The sequence below is a fragment of the Sciurus vulgaris genome (genome assembly GCF_902686455.1).
Source record: "Sciurus vulgaris genome assembly, chromosome: 17".
Classification (NCBI taxonomy): Eukaryota; Metazoa; Chordata; class Mammalia; order Rodentia; family Sciuridae; genus Sciurus; species Sciurus vulgaris.
Genome location: NC_136478.1, coordinates 54,797,638 through 54,817,781, shown reverse-complemented (window position 1 = coordinate 54,817,781; position 20,144 = coordinate 54,797,638). Strand labels below are relative to the sequence as shown.

The 20,144-nt window shown below is 45.6% G+C and overlaps 2 protein-coding genes across 2 annotated transcripts; both read left to right on the top strand.

The window, feature by feature from the left end:
• Positions 1-5,995: 5,995 nt before the first annotated feature.
• LOC306647885 (cell growth regulator with RING finger domain protein 1-like) lies at positions 5,996-6,464 on the top strand. The gene has a single exon (XM_079117467.1). The coding sequence runs from the start codon at positions 6,046-6,048 to the stop codon at positions 6,319-6,321; it is 276 nt and encodes a 91-aa protein (XP_078973593.1). The 5' UTR covers positions 5,996-6,045; the 3' UTR covers positions 6,322-6,464.
• Positions 6,465-18,386: 11,922 nt separating this feature from the next.
• Positions 18,387-18,779, top strand: NANOS2 (nanos C2HC-type zinc finger 2; the record flags this gene model as incomplete). Its single annotated transcript, XM_079117461.1, has 1 exon — positions 18,387-18,779. One exon carries the CDS (start codon positions 18,387-18,389, stop codon positions 18,777-18,779), a length of 393 nt encoding a protein of 130 aa, XP_078973587.1.
• Between the last annotated feature and the right edge of the window lie 1,365 nt (positions 18,780-20,144).

Sequence of the window (20,144 nt, the reverse complement as noted above, 5' to 3'; positions counted from 1 at the left end):
CTGGGAACGAAGATCTGGAAAGTATCCAAGAGTACAGGATGGCAAACAACATCTGATGGGCATACAGTGAGGGAGGCTGATGGCCTCTTACTTGGCACACGCTGCAGAATGGCACACAAAAGGACGCCCCTGGTGAGCTCCTCGCTGTAAGCTGGGCTTTATGCCTCACACCTACTGTGCACCATCTCCTTGAATTCTCAGAATGCTCTGAGATAGAAACTATGAAATAGAAAACGGATTATCTTCATTTTACAGACAAGGAAAAAAGACACAGACACTAAGTAGCTTCCCCAAAGTCACATAGCTAGTAGGACACAAGCTAGGAAGTTGAAGCCATGCATCCTCCTACCCAAGCCTATGCTCTGATATTAATCAAGACTCAAATACTCCCATGGACCCCAGGAGACGGTGGTAATAACACTGTGCACAAGCAGACGAGCCCTGACCAGATGACCCTCTCCCTCCCCAAGCTACCTTACCAGCTGTGGGATCCCAAGCCTGGGGAGTAATGACCGATCCAACAGATATTCCCTGCTTTGCCCATCCTTCCTGGCAGAATTAGGGCCAATAACCAACCAGAGCTTCTGGCCGCTGGGCATCATATGCCCTGGGGAGACCCTGGACCTGTGTTAGGGGGGGTCTTTGACCCTGAGATTGAGTTAACTGTGGCATGAGTCCTGGCCAATAGCTAAGAAAGAAAACTCCAGGTTTGTCTCCCTGCCTTTGTCACTGGTTCCCTGTACAATCCTGGGAAAAGCAACTAGTCTCTCTGGTTCTTAGTTTTCGCATCTGTATAATGGGGATCATCTTCGAGTTGTGAGGACTGAGTTCCCTGCTTACAGAGTCCTCAGAATAGAGCCTGACAAAGACTTAAGGGATCTGTAGGTGTTAATTATTATTTCTAGGTGTGACTCAGCTTACCTAAGGGGCACAGACGAAACCGGAGAGTCTGAACTTAAATATTAAAGTGAATGCCCTATACCAAGTAGGGTGGCGCACTGCTGTAATCTCAACAACTCAGGAGGCTGAGGCAGGAGGATCACAAGTTTGAGGCCAGACTTAGTAATTCAGCAGGATCTTAAGCAACTTTGCAAGACCCTGTCTCAAAACAAAATATAAAGGATTGGGGAATGTAGCTCAGTGGTAAAGAAGGCCCTGGGTTCAATCCCCAGTACATGCATGCATACATACATACATATATAATGTGGATGCCCTGCAATCTCACATGAACTTGCATGTGTTCACATACAGGTTCTATTAGATTCCCCTTAGGGCCCCCCAAATAGTGAGAGAACCACTCATCTCTCTGCACAGCAAATGTAAAAGGAACTTCCATCATGTCATTCTCCCTCCTCCCAGTGATCCTCCCACCCCACATCCTGCCAGTGACTTTCAGAGTAAAATCCCCACTACCCACCATGGTGTGCCGAGTCCCACTCTGTGAACCAGCTCATCAGCCTGACAGTGAGGGAACCGGGTCTCAGCCTCACTTCCTCCCGCCCAGCCCCTGGCCCTCTCTGCTCATCATAATTGTGTTTGACCTCAGGGACCTTTTGCATTTGCTTTCCCCCTTCTTTCCAATTTAAGACACCCCTAACAACACGGGTGTTCCTTGGACATCCCCCTAGAGTAGCCACACCCCCTACTTCATCCTGTTTGCAGTCTTAGTAGCACTTCCTGTCCGCGTGGACCAGGGGCTGTCCTAGACACAGGTGCAGCTGAAGACGGGCAAAGCCTGCGTCCTTGGGGAGCTCACACTTTGAACCTCCAATTATTCACTTACTTGCTCATCTGTTGTTCTCCTTCCCTGCCCACTGCCCAGCTCCATCGCCTCTGAAAGTTTGCTCCAAGAGAGCAAGAGCATTCCCCTAACGGGTGACCTTTCTAATTTATTAAAGTGCATCCTAAACAGGATCTTCACATCATCTCAAAGTGCTAAGATGCTGCACTTTTTAATTACAAAAGGCAGAAGGCACTGTTCAGGGTGCTGAGGTTTTCTGGATGCCACCTTAACCCAGGGATCGAACTTAGCATCACCAATAATGAGGCAACCTGACCTCATGTCCCTGATGGGACACCCACACACCCAATATCAGGACAGGATATAATTGCCCAGTAACTATGCACTTAAAATTGCCCAAAAAAAATAAATAAATAAATAAAATTGCCCAAAATGTGCATACTAAAACTAATCATAAGGAGAAGTCTACAAAATATGTGGCTTATTCTTTAAAAAAAAAAAATAGATCAAGATCATGAGCCAGGAGGTGGCACATGCCTGTAATCCCAGCAACTTGGGAGGCTGAGGCAGGAGGATTGCAAGTTTGAGGCCAGCCTCAACAACTTAGCAAGGCCCTAAGCAAGTTAGTGAGACACTGTCTCAAAATTTAAAAAAAAGCGGGGGGGAGGGGTGCTGGGGATGTGGCTCAGTGGTTAAGTGCCCTTCAGTTCAATACCCAGTGCAAAAAAAAAAAAAAATCCTTAAAGAACAAAAGACGGGGGGTCGGGGGTGGAAACTGCTCTAGATTAAAAAAAACTGAAGAGACATTATAACTAGACTTGAATTGGATACTGGATTTAGAAAAAAAAAACAAAATATTGCCACAAAAAAATGATTGTAGCTTGGGTCCCTCGGTTTAATACCAGTACCAAAAAAAAAAAAAAAAGACAATAATTGGGACAATTTGATGTTGAGCTGCATATTTGGTGACACTACTCTATCCATGTGAAACTCCCCATATTGGATCGTCCTAGTGCAGCTGTGTAGGAGAATGTACCTCTTGTTAGGAGATGGGTACATGCTGAAATATTTGTCCTGGAGTCTGGAACTTTCAATCCATTCAACCAAATAATATCTACAGGATATGTAGATACACAATTATGTATAAATATTGCATTATTTATATATTTACATAGCTAAATAGAGCTAGATAGAGACACACACATGAGAGCAAACATGAGCATAACTTCCGTGTTACGATTTTTCTGTAAGTTTTAATTTTTATCGAACTGAAAGGCTGGTGGAGGGAGGGTAATGAATCAAGGCTGCCCGCCCTCTGAAGGTGGCCTGGGGTTGGGCCTCAGGCCATAAAGGTGCCAAATGGTATGAGAGGGATGTATTTTTCCGGACAGGTGGACACAGCTTTCATTCGATTCTCAAATAAGCTCAAGTCTCAAGAATGTTGGAGGTGGAGCTGGGACTGTGGATCAGCGGTAGAGCGCTCGCCTAGCTTGCATGAGGCACTGGGTTTGATCCTCAGCACCACATAAAAATAAATAAAATAAAGGTACTGTGTCCATTTACAACGAAAAATATTTTTAAAAAAAGAATATTGGACACCCTCCATGAAGTGCATCTCACCTGGGGAGCATGGACTTTAAATAAGTCAGGTCAGGATCCCCTGAAGTTGTTCACAAAAATCTTGGTAGAATAAGTAAGGCCCTGGGTTCAATCCCAGCATCAACCAACAAACAAAATTGAGGTGTTGGCTATGGTCGGGGTCTTCATTGTCTCTCCAAAACACATGTTGAAACCTCATTCTCAGTGCTACAGTATTAAGAGGTGGAGCCTCAGGAAGGTGAGTAGGCCACAAAGGGCACCCTGATAGATGGGATTAGGGCCCTTAGAAGAGGACTTAGGGAGAGGGTTCTTCCTGTTTGCCTTCTGCCGTCTGCTGTTTGAGGATACAGCATTTTAAGGTGCCACCTTGGAAGCAAAGACTGGACCCTCACCAGACATTGAGCCTGCCAAGGCCTCCATCTTGGACCTCCAGCTTCCAGAACTGTGAAAATAAATTTCTTCTGTTTCTAAATAATCCACTCTCTGGTATTTTGTTATCACAGCAGAAATGAACCAAGAGGCCACAAATGCTTCTAGGAAGCAGATCCATAACTTTGGAAGAAAATTCTGAATAGAGGACTCCCCTCTGCAAAAAAATACGCCAGCTCCCGGGAGGGTTATGCCTGATTACCTGGCAGAAAGTCAGAAGAAAACATTAGAACGTGGCTTCTGTTTACTTTCATCTGGAAAGGATGTAGATTTACAATGTACATAAAATATCCGTTAAGGAAAAAATATATTTACACTTGTAAACAAACATGCCTCATAGTGAAAATTCACTGATGCCATGGAGATTATAAGACAACTGAGGAAATATGAAGAGTTAACATTTAAATATTGATAACATAAATGTTGATAACATAAATATTGATAACATTTTAGTTAATTTTTAGGTATAATGTTATATTATTTTTATAGTGTTGAAATTATCTTTGTATGTGTGGTACTGGCGACTGAACCCAAGGGTTCTCTACCACCAGTCATTTTTATTTTTTATACAGAATTTCACTAAGTTACTGAGGCTGGCCTCAAACTTGCAATCCTCCTGCCTCAGACTCCTGAGTCACTGGGATTACCTGGCTCGGAGTAGGCCTTTGAATTTCCTCTTTTTTTCCATTCACACCTTGGTTGTTTGGTACAAGAAGCTTGGCTTTCTGCTTTTCTTAGCTTTAGACATGTCTTCCTCATTAAATTTAATAATTTCTAGCTTTTGATTAAAGTGAGAGAAGTGTGATTCTTCCTTTCATTTGAAAATTTAAGAGGTCACTATAGGTCACTGAAGTTAATTGGCTTCAATTTCAATATTGCTGTGTTTCAGTAACTAGGCAGGCCCAAGAAAAAGGGAGAGGTGGAATAAAGCCAACCAAGAAGCAGTCAGAACAGAGTATTTTTTCCTTGCAGTACTGGGGATTGAACTCAGAGGCGCTCTGCCTCTGAGCTACATCCTCAGAGCCTTTTATTTTGAAACAGGTCTCCTTAAATCGCCAAGGCCGGCCTCCAACTTGCCATCCTCCTGCTACAGCCTACAAAGTTGCTGGGACTATGGCATGCACCACCACGCCAGGCTATATAATCTTACTGTTTTCAAGTAACATAATGAAGTAAGGATGCTTCTAAATTTACGATGCGTTTACATCCTAATAAACCCCATTGTAAATTGAAAGCGCTCTAAATCCAAAATGCATTTAATAAACATAGCCTCTGGTACATCATAGCTCAGCAACACTGCACTGTAAAGAGGGGGTCTTTGCCCCTCGTGGTCCAAGTCTAAGTGGGACAGCAGCTCTCTGCTGCTACCCAGCATTACTGGAGTGTCCTGCATATAGCTCTAGTCCGGGAAAAGATCCAATTCGAGTACAGATTCTCCTGAATATGTATGGCCTTGGCACCAACATAAAGTCAAAAAATTGTCAGCTAAAGCATCGGTAGGTCTGGGACCAGGTGTATTTATGGTCGAAATGACATTATGTCTGGGGTCCGTTTAAATAGCCTGGCAGAGGAGGCAGAGTGGTGGAGACAGAGATAAAATAAGATTAGTTGGTCACAGTGGGAGCTGAGTGATCTGTATGTGAGGGTTCGCTACTTTATTTTTTTCTCTACTTTCTTGTATGTGTTAGTCTGCCTGTGCTACCATCACAGAATACTGCAGACCAGGTGGCTTACATCATAAAAAGTTATTCTATCCTCACAGTTGTGGAGGCTGGAAGTCCAAAGTCAAGGTTCTGACCAATTGATATCTGGTGAAGGCTTCTCCTGGCTTGCAGAGGGCCCTTCTGGTCCTTGTGGGGCCTAGTTTCTCTATTGGGGACATATGGACAGGGAGAAAGAGCCCTCTGGTGTCTCTCCTTTTTATAAGGGCACCCATCTTATCAGATTAGGGCCCATCCCTATAGCCTCCTTTAACCCTAATTGCCTCTCCTAAAGCCTCAGCTCCAAAAACCATGACCCTGGAGTCCAGGGCTTCAGCACATGGTGACTTTCAGGAGGGACAAAATTTAGTCCATACCAAGGCATGATCCTACAGTTTTGTAAGATGTTACTGTTGAGAGAAACCAAGTGAAGGCACACGGGGTCTCTGGTATTTCTATCACCTGCATGTGACCAGAGTTCTTTCCAAATAACAAGTTTAATTAAAAGAAAGCACTGATGGGTTTGGCCTGGGCTGGGCTGGGCGGCTGGAGCCGGGCTCAGCCCAGGGGACCCTGATGGCTGCGGTGTTTCTGGTAACGCTTTATGAATACTCGCCGCTTTTCTATATCGCAGTGGTCTTTACCTGCTTCATCGTGACCACCGGCCTGGTACTAGGATGGTTTGGTTGGGATGTTCCAGTAATTCTGAGAAATTCAGAAGAGACCCAGTTCAACACAAGAGTTTTCAAAAAGCAAATGAGACAAGTCAAGAATCCTTTTGGCTTAGAGATCACTAATCCATCTACAGCTTCAATTACAAATTTCCATGGTATCAGTAATTCATATTCCTGATAAGACTTATAAACTTTCCTGCAGAATATTGTATCAATATTTACTTCTGGCTCAAGGTCAATTTCATGATCTGAAGCAACTTTTCATGTCTGCAAATAATAATTCAACTTCCTCCGGCAATCCCTCTGTGGAAGAAAAAAACACAGACCAAAGTTTGTTGGAAAAGGCTGGACTGTCTGAAAGTGAAGTGGAGCTGTCTGAAGAGAACAGCAAGGACTGTGTGGTTTGCCAGAACGGAAGTGTGAACGGGGTGCTCTTGCCATGCAGGCACACCTGCCTGTGCGACGGCTGTGTCAAGTATTTTCAGCAGTGCCCAATGTGTAGGCAGTTTGTGCAGGAATCTTTTGCACTTTGCAGTCAGAAAGAGCAAGATAAAGACAAACTGAAAACTCTTTGAAGATGTTGTTACAACTACTAAAGTACACTTTCTACCTAAGATGCAGAAATTTGTGTTCTTAGAATTCATCGTAACATGGAATCTACAGTATTGACCATCAAAGAAAATTCTATTTTAACTTCTTATTTGTACCGTACATGGATGATGAAAATTAATTATTCCTTCCTGCTTAGTATGGTGAACATTGGAATATGATCTATGTTAATACATAAAAATTCATTTAACTCTTGAGAAGAATGTAAACATTTGGCCTTTTATCTACTAGAAGATTTCATATAATGTTGATTAGAAAAATCATTCTGAAAAGCAACCTATCCGAAATTTGAGGTGGTAAAAGTCTCAGGATTGCTATTTTCTCTTTGATGTAATCTGGAGTGAAATTAGGAAAAATTAGGAATTAGAAAGGGCTTTGCACTTTAAATCTTTCCTTGATATATGCTTTTATAAATGCCATCTATTTGGTTTCTAATTTCTCTTATCATCATAGTTACCAAACACAAGTCTTTTTAAAATATAGGATTCTTAAACCATAAATGCAAAATATAGTTATTGATGCAAAATATAACTATATTGCAAAATATAGTTATTGTTCTCAGTGTATCACAAATTAAAATGATACTCATCTAAAGGAGGAAGATATATAAAACCTGGGTAATAGAGTTTTTCTGAGATAATTAAATTTATTAGCTTATTTGTCAAATGTGATTAGACTAATAGAATATGCTCTACCAGGGAAGCTTTGTGGACTCTCAATGCCTTAACTTAGATTTCCTCCGGCATGGCAAATCTATCCAAAACTGGAAGAATTTTGGAGCTAGAAAAAGCAGTAAAAGAACAAATACCTGTATTTTTTGTAGTGTATTTTGATTCCAAATAAACCTAGTATTCCTCTGAATAAAAAAAAAAGAAAAGAAAAGAAAGCACTGATGAAAAAAAACCAGCAAACACCTATAACGTTTACAAGTAAACAGTGTAGAAGAATAAACAAAAGGTGGCAGACCTTCAAGAGCATGGTTCAATTAAAGTATCATGGCCTTCAGAGTTAAGGTCCAGGGCCTGGCCAGGACAGGAAGTGGAAAGAAAGACTCCACACCAAGTTGGGACCCCAGAGTGCTTTCCCCTGAGGGCAAAATTTGACCCCGTCCCCAACTCCAGGGGCAGCAGCCTCAACACTGGGCAGAACAGGAGAAGGAAGGGAAGTTCCCAAGAAGTCATGGCCTTAGCATGACCCAGGGACACATCGACAACATTGCAACAGATAAGTGGGTGATTCCAGAGAGAGCAAGCCAAAACCAGGTCTGAGGAGGCTCTAACCGAAAGTGTGATGGGGAGGCTGGCCAAAGCCAACACAGCCTCTGGAGGTGGCAGGTCCACGTCAAGCCTCCGGGAAATCCCACAGTTAAATGTAAAGGTCAACTGTCACTCAGCCAAGATAATCAGGCCACAAGGAAATATAACACCACCAAGCACCAGAAAAACAGAACAGGTGTTTTCAGACTCTTCCATACTGGAAAGATCTGACACCAATTTTAGCACGGTTATGGTTCCCACGTGGGAGTGCAGACATCAGACACCTGAAAACAGCTGCCAGGAACAGGAAACTAGAAAGAGTGACCTGGGTTCGGGGGGTTGTTGTAGTGATGCTGGAGATGGAACCCCAGGCCACACACGTGCTGAGCACTAAGCTACACCCCAGCCTGATGTTCATGATGTTCATCTTTTAAAAGAACCAACTAGAACTTCTAAAAATGAATAAATAACCCCTGAAATTTAAAACTCAACAGGTATGTTTAGCAATGGAGTAGACACAATGGAAGAGAGAATTAGTAAACAGCATGGGAGGACAGAAGAAATCATTCAGGATATATCACCAAGAGCCCAAAGAAAGAGGCTAAGAGGCTGGATGGTGTTAAGGAAATGTCCAGCAGGGCTGGGGAGACTGCTCAGCTGGTAGAGTGTTTGCCTCGCAAGCAGAAGACCCTGAGTTTGATCCCCAGTACCACAAAGAAAAAAAAAAAAAAGGAAATGTCCAACACACAGGCAAAGAGCAGCCCTAGAGGGAAGAGAGAGGGGATGCAAAGAGTTGAAAAATCTCCAGACCCAAAAAAAAAAAAAAAGCCTTAACTTGAACAACTCATAGTAAAACGACTGTAGGTAGCCAGGGAAAATAGGCTCCCTTCATCCCTTCAGTAAAAGAATCCCATTAGGCCGAAGGGGACTTCTCAATATGCTGCCCACCATGACCAGGCGTGGTAGCACATGCCTGTAATCCCAGCAGTTTCGGAGGCTGCAGCAGAGGATCTCAAATTCAAGATCAGCCTCAGCAACTTAGTGAGGTCCTAAGCAACTTAATGAGACCCTGTCTCAAAATGAAATATAAAAAAGGGCTGGGGATGTGACTCAGTGGATAAGCACCCCTGGTTCAATTCTTGGTACAAAAAGTCACAAGGATGCGAAACGAAACCTTCAATGTGCTGGAAAAACAGAACTTCTTTTGGAAGTTCTGGAGATAGACCCCACGACCTCACATATGCTAGGCAAGCGCTCTACCACTGAGCCACATCCCCAGCCATTTTCATTTTATTTTGAGACAGGATCTTGCTAAATTGCCCATACTAGTCTCCAACTTTCTATCCTCCTGCCTCAGTCTACCAAGTTACAGGGATTGCAGGTGGACACCACTGCACCCAGCTTCTTTTTTTTTTTTTTAATGGTACTGGAGATTGAACCTGGGGCCTCACGCATGCTAGAGAAGTATTCTGCACTGAGTTATGTCCACAGCCCCATGGAACTGCTAATGTTGACTTTTATACCCTGCAAAAATAACTTTTAAGCATGTACATGGTATTAGTTTGTTAGAGTTGCCATAACAAAATACCACAGACTGGATGACTTAAACAACAGATACTTAACCTTCTCACAGTTTTAGAGTCTAAAAATCCAAGATCAAGGCGTCAGAAGGTTCATTTCTTCTGTGGCCTCTCTGGTTGGCATGCAGATGGCTGCCTTCACCCTGTGTGCTCACATGGGCTTTCCTCTGCACAGTCTGTTTCCTTGTAATTTACTTGTCTTATAAGGACACTGGTTGGACTGGATTAGGGCTCACCCTAACTTCAAATTACCTCTTTTAACAGCCCCATCTCCAAATCGTTCACTTTCTGAGGTACTGGATATGAGGGATTCAACAGGGCTGGGGATGTAGCTCAGTTGGTAGGGTGCTTGCCTTGCATGTCCAAGGCCTTGAGTTCAATCCCCAGCACCCCCGAAAAAGGGGGGATTTGACATATGAATTTGGGGATTAGGGGACACAATTCAGCTCAGAACACATTTCTTTTTTTTTTTTTTTTTTCCTTTTTTCTCCCCACACATACATATATGTTTATTCATTTATTTTTAGTACCAGGGATTGAACCCAGGGGTGCTTAACCACTGAGTCACACCCCCAGTCCTTTTTTAAATTTTTAAAATTTGTTCTAATTAGTTGTACATGACAGTAAATGCACTTATATATTTTGATAGATTACACATAAATGAGATATAATCTCTCATTTTTCTGATTGTACATATTGCAGGATCACATCACTCATGCAGTCATACATGTACATGAGGTAATACTGTCTGCTTCACTCTACTATCATCCACACACGTTTTCATATTTCATTGAATGTAATAAAATTTCAATTCACTTAACATAAAGTAAAATATTTCAGACCACAAAACAGAGTTTATCACCATCAGATCTTCACTACAGAAAATTATAAAGGTTATATGTAGGCAGATGGCAAGTATGACATCAAATAGAAGCTTCCAGAAAGAAGGAAGAATGAAGAAAAGGGTCAATACACAGGAAATGTAAGAAAACATTTTTTTCACTTGCAATAGTAACATTAGCTGGGCACGGTGGTGCACAACTGCAGTCCCAACTACTCCGGAGGTTGAGGCAGGAGGATTTCCTTAAACCCAGGAAGTTGTTTCCTTCCTCCCTCCCTCCCTTCCTTCCTTCCTGCCTTCCTTCCTTCCTGATACTGGTGATTGAACCACCCAGAGGCACTTCACCACTGAGCTCCATCCCCAGTCCTTTTTATTTTTTATTTTGAGACAGTCTCCCTAAGTTGCTCAGGCTGACCTCCAATTTATGAATCTACTGTCTCAGCCTCTCAAGTCACTGGGATTACAGGCATGCATCACGGTGCCCAGCAAGTGCAGGAATTCAAAGCCATCCTGAGGAATACAGCAAGACCCCATCTTGAAAATTAGTTAATTAAAAAACAGTTACATCTAGTGAGGAAATAACATAGAAGAAAACAAACTTAAAATTCCAAACCTCAGTATCATATGAGTTGAAAAGAGATTAAATGAGTTTAAGGTGTTCTAAGGTCTTTTTATCATCCAGGAATAGGTAAAGTTTTAAAAAACGAACTTCTACATGAAAACTATACATTTGTAATTCCTCAAACCCCTAGAAGGATAGAATCATTTATAACTTTTAACCTGGTGCAGGTTGTGGGATTTAGTGATTTTTTTTTAAAAACCCAAACAAATAAAAAGAGACAAAAGGTCGGGGATGTAGCTCAGTGGTAGAGCACTTGCCTAGCATGCACAAGGCCATGGGTACCATCCCCAGTTCTGAAAAAACAAAAAGAGACAAGAAACATATATCAGCACATGCCTATAATCCCAGTGGCTCAGAAGCCTGGGGCAAGAGGATCGCTAGTTCAAAGCCAGCCTCAGCAACTTAGCGAGGCCCTAAGCAACTTAGCAAGACCCTGTCTCTAAATAGAATATATAAAAAGGGCTGGTGATGTGGCTCAGTGTAAGTGCCCAGGGTTCAATCCCCTGGACCAAAAAAAGAAAAGAAACATATTTCAGGAAGGGCAAATAAAAGTATAAAATAAAACAATATGTATTTAACCTCAAATATATTAGTAGTTACACAAAATATAAATGAATAAATACTTTAGGTAAAAGACAAGGACTGTTGTGGAATTTTTAAATAAGCTAGATCACTGGATACATATCTGGGTATAAATGATAGATTCTATTTTCTTAAAACTTTTTATTTTGAAATAATTTCAGGTTTGCAGAAGATTTGAAAAAATCCTGTAGAGTTCCCACATATCCTCATTCTGCTTCTTCTAATTTTAACATGTCATATAACCATGCTGTTTATCAAAACTCTGAAATTCACATCTGAAATGAAACTACAAAGTTTTTTCAGATCTTCACCAGTTTTTCCAATAAATTCCTTTTTCTGTTGAACCCAGGATACACATTTCATTTAGTTTTCATCTCTCCTTTGGCTCCTCCAACTTGTAACAGTTTCTTAGTCTTTCCTTGTTTTCCATGACCCTGAGACTGTTGAAGAGTACACTGTTACAGATGGTTTTTGTTGTTGTTTTGTTTTGGTACTGGGGATTGAACCCAGGGATGCTTAACCACTGAGCAACATCCCCAGCCCTTTTATGTTTTTTTATTTAGAGACAAAGTTGCTTAAGAGCCTCCCTAAATTGCTAAGACTGGCTTTGAATTTGAGATCCTCCTGCCTCAGCCTCCCGAGGCGCTAGGATTACATGCGTGTACCACCACACTCCACACAGGCTGTATTTTGTAGAATATCCCCCCGTTTGAGTCTGTCTGATCATTTCTCATCGAGACTGAAATTACAGATTGGAGAGAAAACATGAAAAAGCTAAAGTGTTAGCCAGGCACGGTGGGGCATGCCTGTAACCCCAGCAGCTCTGGAGGCTGAGACAGGAGGATCTAGAGTGCAAAGCCAGCCTCAGCAATTTAGCGAGGCCCTAAGCAACTCAGCAAGACCCTGTCTCAAAACAAATATTTAAATTCTGCAGTGTCATTTTCATCTATCATACAGAGCTACATAGCATGAACTCAGAGGGCCTAGCACCTTGATGGCTTGGTTAAGGTGGTGCCTGCCGGTTCAAGTTGCTATTTAGTTTCCCCTTCCACACTCTAAATTAGTCCTTAAATAAACAAATAATAGCTCTGCTAGCAATCAGAAGACTGCGTTGGACCCCAGCAGCATAAAAACAAATAACAGTAGGACTGACAAAAACATTAGATCTGGGTACTTCAAGAGAGAAGGCTTGGGCACACGCCTGTAATTCCATGGGAGGCTGAGGAGGACTGCAAGGTCAAAGCCAGCCTCAGCAACTTAGCAAGGCACTAAGCAGCTCAGTGAGACCCTGTCTCTAAATAAAATATAAAACAGGTCTGGGGATGTGGCCCACTGGTCAAGGGCCCCTGGGTTCAATCTCCTGCATCAAAGAGAGAGAGAGAGAGAGAGATGAGCTAAGTCTGGGGGTGTAGGTCAGTGGCAGAGTGCCATGGGTAAGCCCTAGGATCAACCACAGCATCCCCTGCCGAACACACACACACACACACACATGCATACAGTGAATCACCAGAATCAGGAGAAGCCGAGTTTCAATCTCAACCAAATACATCGCCTCCGTTGTCCCCATTTCCACTTCACTTACTTAATTTTGCTGTCCAGGACCTCTGGGTGGTTGCAATGAAGCAGAAAGTAGTTCAAAATAAGGCTTACTCAGAGGAGGAGAGCCGGCCTTGGTAGGAGGCTGGGAGTGCCTGGTGGGGTGGCTAGTCCCCACCTCACCCTCCCCTCTCCTGCCCTAGATTTGGTCTCCTTCAATTTTCCAAAGGAGGTTTCTCTGAGTGCCCAGCCCAGTGCAGAGCAGTTCTGGGGACAGTCATGACCAACGTACTACCGGCTCTGTCCTCAAGGGGCTCTTAGTCTTGTGGGGGAAGACAGACTGGTCCCCAGATGGTGACAGCCTGAAGACCAGGTGGGCTTCCTGGAGGATGGGAAGGGACAACCCAGCTGGTACTTGAAGAACAGTGGGAATCAGTGAGCAGAAGGGGCATATATGCAAGAAACAGAAAGGGCAGGAAGTTGGAAGTGTTTCTAAAGCTCAGAAAGGACCAGGGTCCTCTCTCACTTACAAACCTTCTTTGGCTCCCCAGTGCCCTCTTCAGTATATAGTCCAAAGTCTGCAGCTTGACATTCATACATTTGCTCATTTGTTCAGCATTCACTTTCTGTAGACTGACAGTGGGGAGCTACCCAGGCCCTGTGCTGGGGACAAAGCAGTACCAAGAAATCCCAGCCCAGACCCGAGTACATAAGAACTGGGGATGGGATCACAATTACAAACTCCCAGCCCATCTGAGTAAAGTGGGTGTGCAGGCAGATGCACACACACCAGCATTCTTCACAGGCATCCCAGGAGATTTGGACACAGACACTGGTTTAAATCCCAGCTTGTGATCTTGTGTCACTTGAGCCAAGTGACATCACCTCTCAAGCCTCAATTTCCTCATTTGGAAAACAGGAGTAATTTTCTTCCTTTATACCCTCTCCCCCAACTCCCTGTTCAATCTCCAAACCACACTGGCCCCCTTGCTGACCCCTGAACACGCTCGCCTCTGCAAAGCTCCTCTCCAGTCCTTTAAGATTTTCCTCCAGTGTCATCTCCTCCACGAGGCCTCCCCTCTCCACTGTCATTCTATTCCTTTATTTTTTCCTCCATAGCTCAGCCTGACATACTATACCTCGTCTGCCTATATTATTTGCTACATAACTCAACTCTGAGGGGGCAGGGATTTTTGCCTGCTGTTCATGGGTGTATCTTCAGCACCTCTAAAAATGCTAGACACATTTCAGGCATTCAGTAAATATTTGTTGAATGAGCAAATATTTTTCCATCGCTCTGTACCCACCAGGACCTCCATCTCTCCATTTAGGGCTCTTCAGTAAACTATTAGGAGAGAATACAATTAAAAATAACAGCCAAGGTAGGTGGTGCATTCCTGTAATCCTAGGGACTCAGGAGGCTGAAGGGGGGGGGGGGGTGGCAAGTTCAAGGCCAGCCTGGGAAATTTAGGGAGACCCTGTCTCAAAATAAAATAAATAAAAAGGACTGGGATGTAAAGTGTCCTTGGGTTCAATCTCCAGTACCTAAAAATAAAGTTAGTTAATGCTCATTACCTACCTATTCTAATGTCCTGTCATCCTCAGAGAAGTCTCCTAATGGGATCTACAATAATCTTCCTTTTTTGAGAAATGGGGGAAACAGACCCATTGGGCCGGCATCACTTGCTCTGAACCCTGAAAGTGGAAGCAGCGGAGCCAGGACGGGACCCAGCCCCATGGCTGCAGCGTCCACATGCATGTCCCCACACTGAGTAACACCTTACTCTTGTTTTCTCTCTTCTGCAGCTGCTCTCTCCTGGTTCACTGAGTGTGGAAGTGTCCCTCCTCTCTCTACAGCCCTGGGCTAAGATGAACCAAGAGTCCAGCATAGTCTCGCACAATTTTAATCCCCGCGGCTGGGGAGGCTGAGGCATGAAGATCTCAAGTTCAAAGCCCGCCTCCGCAACTCAGCAAGGCCCAAAACAACTCAGTCAGATCCTGTCTCTAAATAAAATATAAAAAGACAGGGGGGCTGGGGTTGTGGCTCAGTGGTAGAGCGCTTGCCTGGCATGTGTGAGGCACTGGGTCCGATTCACAGCACCGCATATAAATGAATGAATAAAATAAAGGTCCATCTACATCTAAAAGATATATTTTATAAAGGAAAGAAAGAACAAAACGGATCGATGCCATCAATGAAGAACGTCCTCTCTTGGCCTCAGTGTTTTCCTCTGTACAACGGGACTATTAGAGGACTACAAGGCTGTCCCAATGAGACTGCACAGACCAGCGTGCAACAGCGACAAGGACAATAACCATGAGGACCACGTCTGTGGTCTTCGGCTCCCGTCTGGGTCTCTGCAAGCCCTGGCTGCCTGGTTCTCTCTCCCTCCTCCCAGGATTTCTACCCGAGCCCCTCCCACGCGTCTCTGGGCCCCCGCGTGTTCCGCGGGCGTCGAGGGGGCGAGAGGGAAACTCGCAAGTAAACAGCCCGCGGGGGGCGGCGGGGCGGCGCCCGGGCGGGGGCGGGGCAGACAGGCGGGAGCAACAGAGTCCTGGAAGAAAACAAGGGGCGGGGGGCGCAGGATCCGGGATTCCCCAAACAACACGTGGGGCCTCGAACCGGCCCCCTGCCTCCCCTCGGTCTTCCCATCACCGCTGCAGCCGTGGTCGCTGGGTCGCACGGCCAAGCAGCTCAACCCTGAGCTAAAAAGGTCACTGGTGTGACCTGAAACCAAGTGCTTGGCACAGGGCCCCCACGCCTGTCCCGGTCCCCTTCCTTCTACCTCGCCGCAGACCACGGTCTCTTCCTTCAAGGACATCTTCGTGACCGAGAGATCTGTTCTCTCTTCTGAAAAGCTCTGCAGTTCAGATTCCGCTCCCCTTCCTGGTGTCCTACCTCAGTCTGTGCCTGTACCTGGCAGGTCCCTCCGAGCTCTGCTCCTGGCCCTCCATCACTTAGATTTGGCTCATAGTAGGCTCACAGTGGGCAGGAGGGACAGACAGCCTTGGCTCCAGTCCACCACTTACTGACCATATATGACTTGGGACGAGCTCTCTGTGCAATCGGACTTTTAATAGACCCTCCTTCACAGGTCTGGGGAAGGAACTGGCCCAGAGGAGACGTCCAGCAAGGAAGTCCTAGGCTTACGGCATTAATTGAGTCTGAATCACCATCGCCAACGTTTCATAACACCTTCCACAGGTCAGGCTCTGCGCTAGGGACTTTTTTTTTTTTTTTTTACATTTTTTAGTTGTCAATGGACCTTATTATCTATTTATATTTTCATCTGGTGCCGAGGCTTGAACCCAGTGCCTCACACATGCTAGGCAAGCGCTCTACCACTGAGCTACAACCCCAGCCCTGCTTTAGCGACTTTATGACCACAGTAGCAGTCCGTGCTCTGAGGCAGGTGCTGACGTCATCTTTGAACAGAAGAGGAAACTGAGGCTGTGCAAGGTTAAATAATCCGCCGTTCATAGCTGCAGGTAGTAGAGCAGATTTGAACTTGGGCTGCTTACTGAGCACTAATTTATTTATATATATATATATATATATTATTTAGTTTTCCATGGACCTTTATGTTTATTTATTTATATGTGGTGCTGAGAATCGAACCCAGTGCCTCACACATGCTAGACAAATGCTCTACCACTGAGCCACAAGCCCAGCCCACTGAGCACTTACTGATGCTGCTGTCTGTCCCTTCCCCAAACTGTGGGAGATTTGTGCTCAATTCACTGCCAGGGTGCTCTGCTACTTCAGACATCAATTCCCAGTGTCCCTGGTGTTAAGATATAGGTGTCTATCCCAGCTCTGCCACTTCCCTGCTGTGTGACCTTAAGTACATTCCTTGAGTCTCTTTTTCTCCTTTATAAAATGTAAACTATCATACCACCTTGATATTCAAAGAGATCATGTGTACTGAGCACTGTAGTATGTACCCAATAAATATCCATTGAACAATTATCTCCTTCTGGGTCTGAAGGTGTGGCTCAGTGATAAAGTGCATGCTCAGCATGGTCCAGGCCCTATGTGTACACACACACACACACACACACACACACACACACACACACACACAGAGTGTTTGGGAATATAACTCAGTGGTAGAATACCTACCTAGCATGCCCAAGGCCCTGGATTCCATCCTGAGCATAGCAGGAGGGAAAAAGTGACTTCTACTTTAGGTTTTAAGAGGTTTAAGAAGGACTTGCCTTGGAGTTCTATAGACCCAGTTCTGCCAATTGCATGCTGTGTGACTATGAGTCAGTGAGGTTCCCCTTCTGAGCTTCAGCTACTCATCAATAAAACAGGATCATAACTGTCTCCCTCATGGAGTTACCGTGAGGATTAAGTCAGATCAAGCAGGTAACTGTGCCTCACAGTGTCTGGCTCAGAGTGAGGGGCTGTTAGGAAGAATGGGAATGGGCAGAGGGGAGTGAAGGGAGGGGAGGGGTAATGAGGGTAGGAATGATAGAATAAATCAGGTATTATGACCCTATGTGCATAGATGACTACAAGACCCGCGGGATTCTACGTCATGTACAACCGGAAGAATGAGAAATTATACTCCACTTATGCATGTTGTGTCAAAGTTCATTCAACTGTCATGGATAACTAATGAGAACAAATAATTTTTTTTAAAGTTAAATTTTTAAAAAAAGAGAACTTTAAGAAAAAAGCCAATGTGCTGGGGAAATACTGGGGGTTGAATTGGAGCAAACTACATTTTATCCTTGTATGATTATGTCAAAATGAACCCCCATATTATGTCTGTCTATAATGAAATAATAAAACATTTAAAAGTCAAAAAAAGAAAAAGAAAGAAAGAATAGGAATAGCTCTAAAGTGTACAGAGGGAGCAGCCCCTCCAGCCTTGGAGCAAGGAGGATGGGGGAGGGCATTTATATTCAGACATCAAAATGGAACCGACAGGGAAACTGAGGCCCAGGGAGTGGAAGGGCCTTTCTGGAGACCACAGAGCACTTTGGAGGTGGAGGGACCAGGGGTATGACCTCCTTGGGCCTCTGTGGGAGACCACAATCAAATGGGGGTCATAGGCCAGGAGTGGGCCCTTTAAATCCTAAGCTCCACCTTTGCTTAGAAGGGTCTCTAGGGAGTATAAAAGGGGGTGCAGCTCTATTGCTGCACAAAACAGCTGCTGCTCTTGCCCACTGGCCCCAGGTCCAGCCCTGCTCCGGCTGTCCACTGCCATGGAACTGCCACCCTTTGACATGTGGAAGGACTACCTCAACCTGAGCCAGGTGGTGCTGACGCTGATCCAGAGCCAGAGAGAAAGGTTGGAGGCTGAGAGGCTTGAGGAGCAGGGACCTGGCCCCCAGCTGGGGCGGGATCAGGGGCTGGGGGCTGCCCTCTGCAACTTCTGCAAGCACAACGGGGAGTCCCGCCATGTCTACTCCTCACACCAGCTGAAGACAGCGGAGGGCGTGGTGGTGTGTCCCATCCTGAGGCACTACGTGTGTCCCCTGTGCGGAGCCACAGGTGGCCAGGCCCACACTCTCAAGTATTGCCCGCTCAACGGCAGCCAGCAGTCCCTCTACCGCCGCAGTGGTCGCAACTCAGCAGGCCGCAAGGTCAAGCGCTGAGGACCATGAGGTGCCCACCACCCGCACCCCTGACTGTCCCTCCTGGATCAGTCCCTACCAAGTCCCTAAACCCTCCCTTCCACTCACACCACCCTCTGGGATGCCTTGCCCCCAGCACTCCATCCCTGCTGGATCCCCAAATGACGGAGGCTTCTGGCAGCCAGGCTGGCCTGTCCAGGGAGCCCTGCTCTATGGACCACACACCCCTGCGGCTGCCTCTGGGCCACAGGTCACAGATCTTCAGTCCTCCTGAGGCCTGCTGGCATCACTAGCCCTGCTCCTTTGACTTCTCAGTCCCGTTCCTCGGGGAACTCTTGGATCCTTAGCCCCACAGGACCCCGCGTGCTCTGCCAAGCTGACCTCAGAATTTGGAGTGGTGAACAAGGCTGGCCCTGACGCTCCCACCTGAGAACCTGAGGACGGAGGCCGGCTGGACACTGCCTCTCGCCGTCAGCGCTTGCAGACCTCGGACTCACATGGACCACGCATGTTCATCCCTCCCTGCCTTCAGCATCCCACGTCAGGAGCGAGCAGGGGAGGGGACCACCGGGAGGGGCCCTGCATCTTCTCAGGCTTACCTGGGAGCAGCCTGGGGCAAGCAGACACCCTTCGGCTCCCTCCTTGTTCTTCATCCCACTCCACCACTGTCCCCAGCCCCAGGTCCCCCGTGGATCCTTTCCTCTCCGCCACCTCCTCCCCACCCCCAAATCATAAGAGTTGGCTGTTTTTCCTCCTCCAACAGTTAAATCGGTAAAGCTCCCACAGGAAAGGGGTCTTTGTGCCCGGATGGGAATGGCAACTGCCTAGGTTTTATTTTAAGGGCAAAAGAGTGAGCCCTGGTCAGATTTTAAGTTGGTTGCCTTTTGGCTCAGAGTGGAGGACCTGGGCCTTGAGTGCTGGCGAATAAAGGGCGTTTGACTTATCTCTGAAGTCCCTGTGTGTTTCTGCCGTCTCTGCTGGCCCTGCCCTGGAGGCTGGGAGAGGGTGCTCAGGAGCTGTACTTGCCCCAAATCCCAGGAAGTAGGAGGTGGGATGGGAAGGGGTGCAGGGTTCCTCTCCAGCTCTGTCCCCACACGTCCTCCAACACAAGTCTTGTGAACTGGTTCCCAGTTTCCTCCCCGTCCTCCACCTTGACCCCAGATTCCCTTTCCGTGCCCTGTCTGGGGGTTCTCCTCCCACCCTGCGAGACTTGATTTTTTGGTAGTTCTTAAAACTTTGGGCTCCCAGACCTCCCTGGAGAGCTACTGAAACATATGTTCCCTCCCAGGAAACACACCCACACACACCTGCACAAAATGCTTTATGTAGTATCACGCAGTTTATATTCCATTGTTCCACAGTTATTTATTGGGCACCTATGAGGTG